At 51.9% G+C, this 9,864-nt stretch overlaps 1 protein-coding gene across 1 annotated transcript in view; it reads left to right on the forward strand.

Moving 5' to 3' along the window:
* LOC125487938 (scavenger receptor cysteine-rich type 1 protein M130-like) overlaps positions 1-9,864 on the forward strand; it is a 20,840-nt gene that overhangs the window by 9,889 nt on the left and 1,087 nt on the right. Inside the window, exons 6-9 of the mRNA XM_048620599.1 lie at positions 917-1,186; positions 6,523-6,831; positions 8,262-8,345; positions 8,957-9,289. Coding sequence (XP_048476556.1) covers positions 917-1,186; positions 6,523-6,831; positions 8,262-8,345; positions 8,957-9,289 — 996 coding nt within the window. The remainder of the gene's footprint in view (positions 1-916; positions 1,187-6,522; positions 6,832-8,261; positions 8,346-8,956; positions 9,290-9,864) is intronic.

Raw genomic sequence — 9,864 nt, forward strand, 5'->3', positions numbered from 1 at the left:
CAGCCCTACACCCCCTCCCAATCTCTGTAACCTCCTCCAGCCCCTACGCCTCCTCCCAATCTCTGTAACCTCCTCCATCCCCTACACCTCCTCCCAATCTCTGTAACCTCCTCCATCCCCTACACCCCCTCCCTATCTGTATAACCTCCACCAGCCCCTACACCCCTTCCCTATCTCTGTAACCTCCTCCAGCCCCTACACTCCCTCCCAATCTCTGTAACCTCCCCCATCCCCTACACCCCCTCCCTATCTGTGTAACCTCCTCCAGCCCCTACACCCCCTCCCAATCTCTGTAACCTCCCCCATCCCCTACACCCCCTCCCTATCTCTGTAACCTCCTCCAGCCCTACACCCCCTCCCTACCTCTGTCACCTCCTCCAGTTCCAGCATTTTAACCTTTTCCCAATTCCCATCCGTGTTCTCTAGAATTCTATCCCCCAACCTCTGTGTCCTCCCTCTCCCTTTCTCCTCCGTAATAGACAAACTCTCTAACTGAGCATTTCTCCAGCTATCCGTCCTGTAGGATCTGTGATTGAATTTTCTGCAGGATCCCCCCTCAGCTGGTCTCACTGAGTGACTGTCATAGAGTCATACAGCACGGAAACAGACCCTTCGGTCCAACCTGTCCATGCCGACCCAGATATCCTAAATTAATCTTAGTTCCATCTGCCAGCATTTGGCCCATATCCCTCTAAACCTTTCATATTCAGAAAAATATGGAATGCTTCACTGTCCACTACACCTCCAGTTTTGGTGATATCTTCAAAGTTACTAACCACCCCTCCTATGTTCACTTTCAAAACATTTATATAAATGAAGAAAAGCAGCGGACGCAGGACCGATTCCTGTGGCTGGTCACAGGCCTCCAGTCTGAAATGCAACCGTCTCTCACTGAGGGTCTTGTCCCTTCTCTCAGATGGCCCTCGGAACTTGAAGGTGTCGATCTCTCCTTCAGACAGTACGATATACGAAGGTGACAACATCACCCTGAGCTGTACCAGCGACAGTAACCCCCCACCCAGCTGGTACAAGTGGAAACGGGGAGAGGAGACTGTGGCTCCGGAATCATCCGAGAGAGACCTGACCTTGGACGGAATCACTCACAAACAGGAGGGTGTGTACTCCTGCCAGGCGGGGAACACAGTCGGTGCCAACTGGTCAAAGGGTCGCAGGATAGAGGTTGCGCGTAAGTACACAGCCCCTAATATTCACCTCTGACCCTGTGTCCTCACTCTGAGCATTCAGCACAGCTCTCCCTGTTAACACTGCAATACTCCCAGGGCAGCCTGGTTCCCTTTGATATGACCCAGAATGAATGGGTTCTTAGGAAGAGCTTCATTTGGTGGCCATTTCTCAGTTACTAACTGTCACAAAATGATGGGTGGGAGGTTGTGAGGTGGTGCACATTTGGGTAACTGGTCCAAATTCCTCAAGGATTTTCTCATTTTAGAGTGAGCACAGTGACGGTTCGGAAGATGGAGGCTCTGTCCGACAGTTTGGAGAGAGCGGGCTGACCAGGATCCAACCGAGATCCTTAGCCTGACCCTGAGAACATTGAGTGGGGGGAATGTGGATCCCTCACCCACTGGGAGTAGATCAAGATGAATTGTGAGGCTGCTGGTGTATTGTTTACAAACACACAAATTTCATTGTACTAAATACAAAAAAGAAACACAACTTAGATGGCCCTAGACAAGAACTAACACGTCACAAACATCAGAAAGAAAGATGCGTTGTCTTTCACCCTTGAGGGCACATCAAACCTCAGTGAAACCTATCTCTACGCTTCTTGTTTGATTGGCACAGATGCAATCTGCTCCCTTTCTGCAAATTTCTGTGGTTCACTTAATGCTATTGTCTCCAATTAACATCACTGGCCACGATCTTCGAAATGAACTGTTCACTCAGCTCACTATTGTTCCTTAACATCGGTTCCTTCAGCTCGAGTCACATTGCATGGCTTGCTCTGTGATGCCACCACAACAGTCTGCTTCCTTCTAAGCAACTCCAGACTTCTTCCCCCATGACTGCTTGGAGACCTGCTCAACAAGTGCTTTTACACACCTCTGGTCTTTAAACGATACCCGCATCTTGCCTCTCTCTCTCTCTCTGAATCAGCGACGCCTTCACAGCGATCTCCCTAGATGACTCGCTGGCCCATTGCATTGAAATCTCAGGATGTCTTGTACAATATGAAATGAAACTCACCGTCCCAAAATTACTTTCTAACCCTTTCAAGCAGAGCAAGTCAGTCCTTCATGGAACAGAAAGAAATCCCAATTTACAACGAAGTCCCATAATTCACCACATATTGGGAATTTAGCACAGTTCCCTTATTTGTGTGATTGAATTTCCGATTCCATGATGCCAATAAGATTAGCTTTTGGGTGTAAATTTGATCATTAAAAGCTTAATTATTTCAATAACTTAATAAGCTGTTTCGGTTTGGACAAGACTTACTGCAGAGCAAGACCGGACTCTTTCATAGTGACTGGAAAGATAGCCATGGGCAGGTAAAGAGATGGTGACTGAAAGGCGACAATTTTCTACAGCGCAGTGGTAGAAACGTAGAATCCAGGAGCAGGAAGAGGCTGTTCAGCCCATCTCCCATTCAATATGGTCGTGCCTGATTGCCCCATTTCAACACCATTCTTTTCTACACAATGCCTCAAAAATCTGAAACATTATCCCGGTCTTTCTTCGGTCGATGAGCTGGGATCCACGGTGTTGTGTGGGATGACACTTCCACAGGCTCGTTTCCCCCCCCCCCCCCCCCCCCCCCCACTTTGAGGGAAGAAATCCTTCCCTCACCTCAGACCTACCCTGGATCCTGATGCTGTTACCCCCTGTTTCGAGACTCCCCCCACCTCCCCCCATCCCAGGGGAACACATACTCCCTATATTTATTCATTCGTCCCTAATTACCCAGAGGGCAGTTCAGAGTCAACCACATTGCTGTGGGCCTGGAGTCACGTGTAGGCCAGACCAGGTAAGGATGGCAGTTTCCTCCCCTAAACACTGCCAACATCATCAACGACCCATTGCACCCCAGTAATGATCTCCTACAGCCTCTTCCATCAGGCAGAAGATACAGAAGCCTGAACACATGCGCGAACAGGTTGAGGAACAGCTTCTTCCCGGCCATTATCAGACTGATGAATGGACTCTCTAGCCTCAAATAACGCTGATCTTGCTAATGTTGCTCTCAATAGCACATGCCCTGTGCAATATAACCTGTATGTCTCTGTCTAAGTCTTTTTGATCTGTACATCCTTTGCTTACTATGATCTGCCTGTGCCGCTCATAAACAAAGCTTTTCACTGTCCTTCGGTACAATAAATAAATCAATCGATCCACGGTCATCATCAGACCCTTAATTCCAGATTTTGTTTTATTGAATTCAAATTCCATTATCTGTGGTGGCAGGATTTGATCCCAGATCCCAAGAAGTTAACAGGCCAGGCAGCATCAGAAGAGTGGGAAAGTTGACATTTCAGGTTTCTGAAGAAGGGTCCTGACCCAAAAGGTCAGCTCTCCTGCTCTTCTGATGCTGCCTGGGCCTGCTGTGTTCCTCCAGCTCCACACTGTGTTATCTCTGACTCCAGCATCTTCTGTTCTTACTATCCCCAAGAACGCTATCTGGGTTAAGCAGCCCAGCAATAATATCCTGAGGCCCACACCTCCCTATTGAGTCCGTACAGCCCGTGCATATCAATCAGAATGCTCCACCAACAGTCCCCCACCCCGGCCAACCCTAACATCCATCTGAGCCCCAGTGAATACAGGCCCCAATCTCTCCGTTACCAGCCGAGGGGACCGTCCACTGCACTCCCTCAGTGGTGAGGAGGTCCCTCCGTTAGGGAGGCAGACCCCAACTGCACACAGTGCTCCAGCCCTGGTCTCACTGAGACCCCCACCCACCTCATCTCACTGCAGTAAGACAACCTTGTTCCTCAACTCTGAGCTCTTGCAATGACGGCCAATGTGGAGGGGGTGCACCAGGTCAATTCCAGAGTTGAGAGGGTTGCCTTATGAGGAGAGATTGAGTAGCCTGGAACTATACTCACTGGAAGAGGGATCTTATGGAAACATATAAAATTACGAAGGGAATGGATAAGGTAGAAGCAGGGAGGTTGTTTCACTGGTGAGTGAAACTAGAACGAGGGGGGATAGCCTCAAAATAAGGGGGAGCAGGTTTAGGACTGAGTTGAGGAGGAATGTCTTCACCCAAAGGGTTGTGGATCTGTGGAATTCCCTGCTCAGTGAAGCAGTTGAGGCTACGTCATTGAATGTTTTTAAGGCAAACATAGATTTTTGACCAGTAAAGGTATTAAGGGTTAAGGTGAGTTGGAGGGGCGTAAGTGGACCTGAGATCACAGAAAGATCAGCCATGATCTTATTGACTGGCACAGTGGGCTCGATGGGCCAAATGGCTTTCTCCTGCTCCTATTTCTTTGTACTGTCATTTCAACTACGGTCAAGTGTCATTCAAGTTAATTTTCCCTGTCGACACTGTTTTTACCAGAGTTACATCTCGGGGCTCACTCAGCCTGTGACTAACTCACTAATGTCCCCCAGGGAAGGAAATCTTCCGTCCTCACCCGGTCTGGCCTACACGTGACTCCAGGCCCACCGCAATGTGGCTGACTGTCAGCTGCCCTCAGAAATGGCGCAGGATGCCATGCAGTTTTACCAATCGCTGCAAAGTCTCAACAAAGAAAATGGTCACCCTGGCATCGACCCCAGGCACCGGGAAAGACAGGAACAGGAACAGCCCTGTCAACCCTGCGGTATCCTCCTCACTGACATCTGGGGGTTAGGGCCAACATCGGGAGAGCTGTCTCACAGACTAGTCAAGCAACAGCTTGATATAGTCATACTCACAGAATCATACCTTACAGACAATGTCCCAGATACCACCATCACTGTCCTTGGATATGTCCTGTCCCACCGGCAGGACAGACCCAGCGGAGGGGATGGCACGGTGGGATACAGTCGGGAGGGAGTTACTCTGGGAGCATTGACTCTAGACCTCATGAAGTCTCATGGCTTCAGGTTAAACATGGGCAAGGAAACCTCCTGCTGATTACCCCATACCATCCTCCCTCAGCTGATAAATCAGTCTCTCCTCAATGTTGAACAACACTTGGAGGAAGCACTGACGATGGCAAGGGCACAAAATGTACTCTGGGTGCAGGATTTCAATGCCCACCACCAAGAATGGCTCGGCAGCAGTAATACTGATCGAGCTGGTCAGGTCCTAAAGGACGTAGCTGCTAGACTGGGTCTGCAGCAGGTGGTGAGGGAACCAACAAGAGGGAAAAACATACTTGACCTCATCCTCATCAATCTGCCAGCTGCAGATGTATCTGTCCATGACAGTATCGCTAAGAGTGACCATCGCACAGTCCTTATGGAGACGAAGTCCCACCTTCACATTGAGAATAACTTCCATCGTGTTGTGTGGCGTTATCACCGTGCTAAATGGGACAGACTTCGCACCGATCTAGCAACTCAAGACTGGGCGTCCATGAGGCGCTGTGGGCCATCAACAGCAGGAGGATTGTACCCCAGCTCAATCTGTAACCTCATGGCCCGGCATATCCCCCACTCAACCATTACCATCAAACCAGGGGCTCAACCCTGGTTCAATGGAGAGTGCAGGAGGGCATGCCAGGAGTGGCACCAGGCATACCTGAAGATGAGGTATCAACCTGGTGAAGCCACCAAACAGGACTACTTGCACGGCAAACAGCTAAGCGATCCCCTAACTAACACCTCAGATCTAAGCTCTAAGGAGTGTGATGGAATACTCCCCACTTGCCCTGGAAGGGGGCAGCTCCAACAACACTCGAGAAGCTCGACACCATCCAGGACAAAGCAGCCCCCGCTCAATTGGCACCACATCCACAAACATCCCACTCCCTCCACCACCGACGCTCAGTCGCAGCAGTGTGTACCATCTACAAGATGCGCTGCAGAAACTCACCAAGGCCCCTCAGGCAGCACCTTCCAAACCCACGGCCACTTCCATCTGGAAGGACAAGGTGCAGCAGGTACATGGGAACCCCACCCCCTGCAAGTTCCCCTCCGAACCCCTCCCCATCCTGACTTGGGAAATATATCCCCGTTCCTTCAGTGTCACTGGGTCAGAATCTGGGAATTCCCTCCCTAAGGGGCATTGTGGGTCAACCCTACAGCACATGGACTGCAGCGGTTCAAGAAGGCAGCTCACCCCCACCTTCTCAAGGGGGGCAACTAGGGACAGGGCAATAAATGCTGGGCCCAGCCAGCATCACCAGATCTTTGAAGAAATAAGCAGACCAAGCATGATCCCAGTCCCAGTCTGCTCCCAATGGCATTCCTTGAGGAACAGGAGTGATATTGATGGAGTGGTCGGACAGTGGACGCGGGGTAGAATGTACTGGGATGCGTTTGTTGGGATTACTCTCTGGGATGTCAAGGGGATGTGAGGGATGCTAACTAAATGCAAACCTCTTCTCTCTCCCCTCGATGTGACAGGTCGCATCAGGCTGACCATGGGATTGAGCAATTGCTCAGGGACAGTGGAGGTTAATTACGGCGATACCTGGGGATCAGTTTGTGATGACCACTGGGGTAAGGCAGAGGCGGACGTAGTCTGCAAACAGCTGGAGTGTGGGCATGCAGCCGTCGTTGTCAACTCCTCTGCGTTTGGCCTCAGGAAAGGCCCCGTCAAACTGGACGATGTGAACTGCACCGGTACAGAAAGCTTCTTGTGGGACTGTGTTCACCAAGGCTGGGATCAGCACGACTGCACTTACAAGGAGAACGCAGGGGTCATCTGTTCAGGTCTGTTTCAGAGAGCCCCACAGCAGATTGCAACCTCACCCTCAGCTCTCCCTCTCACTCACTCCCTCTCACTCAATCCCACGCTCTCTCTCCCTCTCTCTCTCTCACTCCCCCACACTCTCTCTCCCTCTCTCTCTCACTCCCACGTGCTCCCTCTCCCCACTCCCTGTCATTCTCTCTACCCCTCTCTCTCCCTCTCCCCATCCGCTGTCACTCTCTCTACCCCTCTCCACTCACCCAGTCCCTGTCTCTCTCTCTCTCTCTGTCTTTCCCCATTCCTTGTCACTCTCTCTGTCTCCCTCCCTCTTCCCCCTCTCTCTTTCCCCACTCCCTAACTCTCCCTCTCTCACTATCTCTCAGATTCTTTCACAGCTCTCATTTTCTGTCATCTCTCTCAGTCTCTCTCTGAGATCTTCATCTCTCTCTCTTTCTCACTGTCTCCTTCTGACTCAATCTTGCAGGTCTATTCCTCTCGCTCTCCCATTTCCCTCCCTCGCTGTCTCTGAAACTGCCTCTCTCCTGGTCCCTATATCTCTCCCTCACCCTCATTTTCGCTCTTTCTGATGTTCTCTCTCTCACACCCCATCTCTCGCTCTCTCTCCTCTCCCAGTCTCTCCCTCTCTTTCTCTCCTTTTCTCCCACTCTCCCTCTCCTTTTCTCCCAGTCTATCTCTCTATCTCTCTTTCTCTCCCTGTCTCTCTTTCTCTCTCCTTCTCTCCCAGACTCTCTCTCCCTCCTTCTCTCCCTCTCTCACTCTTCTCTCTCTCCTTCTCTCCCAGTCTCTCGCTCCTTTTTCCCACTCTCTCTCTCCTTTTTTCCCACTCTCTCTCTCCTTCTCTCCCCATCTCTTTCTCTCCCAGCCTGTCTCTCACCTTTGGACTGGGAGCAGGGAGTGACAGTCCACATGGAGGGGGGGGTGGGGAGGGGTTGTTGTAGGGGGGGTAGACCATGAGGAGCTGGGACCGTGCCCCATGGAGCAGGGGAGGATAAGGGGATGATTTGTCAGGCCGTTCGAAATCCCCAGGCTGTGCGGTTTTGGGAGGGGGTGGCAGGGTAGGGGGTGGTGTGGGGAGAGATGCTATTTCCAGGGGGCAAAGGGGGGTCCGTCACCAGAGGGACGCGGATTGAGGAGAATTGGGAAATTGACCAGAGGAGGGGGAGAGAATTTGTTTACTAACACAGCAAGTTGTTATAAATTGCCAGCTTTAAGGGAGCTGCAAAAGGAAGGGTGGGATGGTGGCAAAGGGGCAACAGAATTGCAGCACTGTTTTGGGGGGTGGGGGGGAACGGATATAGGGAAGAGAGAGGGAGGGACGAGTAGGAGAGAGGGTTCAACAGTGCCAGTACAGGTTGGAGGGGCCAAATGGCCTCCTCAGGTGCTGGCTCGGTCGAGAAGGTATTAATCAGTCTCAATGCGTTCTCCCTTTCAGAGGAAGATGTGACTGCTCTGCAGAGCAAGCTGAACAAATGTACAGGTCACTACTACTGGAAGGAAGGAGATGATTACTGTCAAGGTAACACCGTCCCTTCGAGAACCCTCCCCTCGGAACGAGAACCCTGCACTGTCACAGAAACACCACCGGGGGAGCTCTACTCCATATCTAACCCCGTGCTGTCCCTGTCCCTGGGATTGTTTGAGGCAGGGGTACGGTGTAGAGGAAGCTTTACTCTGTCTCTAACCCCGTGCTGTCCCTGTCCCTGGGAGTGTTTGATGGGGGGGACAGTGTAGAGAGAGCTTTACTCTGTATCTAACCCCGTGCTGTCCCTGTCCCTGGGACTGTTTGATGTGGGGACAGTGTAGAGGGAGCTTTACTCTGTATCTAACCCCGTGCTGTCCCTGTCCCTGGGAGTGTTTGATGGGGGGACAGTGTAGAGAGAGCTTTACTCTGTATCTAACCCCGTGCTGTCCCTGGGAGTGTTTGATGGAGACAGTGTACAGGGAGCTTTACTCTGTATCTAACCCCATGCTGTCCCTGTCCTGGGAGTGTTTGATGGAGACAGTGTACAGGGAGCCTTACTCTGTATCTAACCCCATGCTGTCCCTGTCCTGGGAGTGTTTGATGGGCGGGAGAGTATAGAGGGAGCTTTACTCTGTATCTAACCCCGTGCTGTCGGTGTTTTACAGACCCTGAGGGGATACGCTTGACAGATGGTCCTCATCGCTGTAGCGGGCGCCTGGAGATTCTTTTCAATGGGACGTGGGGCACAGTTTGCGACGATGAATGGAGTAAGGCCAGTGCCGAGGTGGTGTGCGTGCACCTGAAGTGCGGCCTGCTCACCAACTACTCGGGGGAGGAGGGTACCCACCCCAAGGGCAGCGAGGAAAGCCCCATCTGGCTGGACGAGGTGCGGTGCCGCGGTGAGGAACCAGTGATCTGGGCCTGCCGTTCTGCCTACTGGGGCGAACATGACTGCCATCACAAGGAAGATGTCTGGGTGAACTGCGAATGTACGCACGGTTTGTGGGGTTTGGGGGCTGCGCGTGGACTCTTGCTGTGCCTCTGTCCCAACCACCCGGCCAGAATGAGGCCACTCGGCCCCATCCTTCCCCACCACACTGCCCCCACCTGCTGCCCTTTCCACCACACCGCCCCCCCCCACCCATCGTCTCCCTGCCCAGCGTTTCTTGTTCAAATGCCCGCCCAATGCCAGTCTCAGCTGAACCATCCCCCGCCACATTTGATCAGCCCTGATCCAATGGTGGAGCAGGCTCGAGGGGCCAAATGGTCTCATTCTGTACCTTCTGTTCTCTGTTTCTGGGCAGTGCGAATGCACCCAGTCAAATATCTCTCCATTGAAGATCTTCGGAATCTCAGAATTGTTATGGCGCAGAATCAGGCCCCTCAGCCCATCGTGTCTGCTCTGGTTCTATCCCCCAAACTCTTCCCTTCACCCCCCCCCATCTCTTTTCCACCATTTCTATCCCAATCCCCATCCAATGGTTCTATCCCCAATTTCCTCCCTTTCCCCCCATCTCCCTGCCCCCCATTTCTATCCCAATCCCCATCCAATGGTTCTATCCCCCAATCTCCT

The sequence above is a fragment of the Rhincodon typus genome, chromosome 47, assembly GCF_021869965.1.
Source record: "Rhincodon typus isolate 14 chromosome 47, sRhiTyp1.1, whole genome shotgun sequence".
Taxonomy (NCBI): Eukaryota; Metazoa; Chordata; class Chondrichthyes; order Orectolobiformes; family Rhincodontidae; genus Rhincodon; species Rhincodon typus.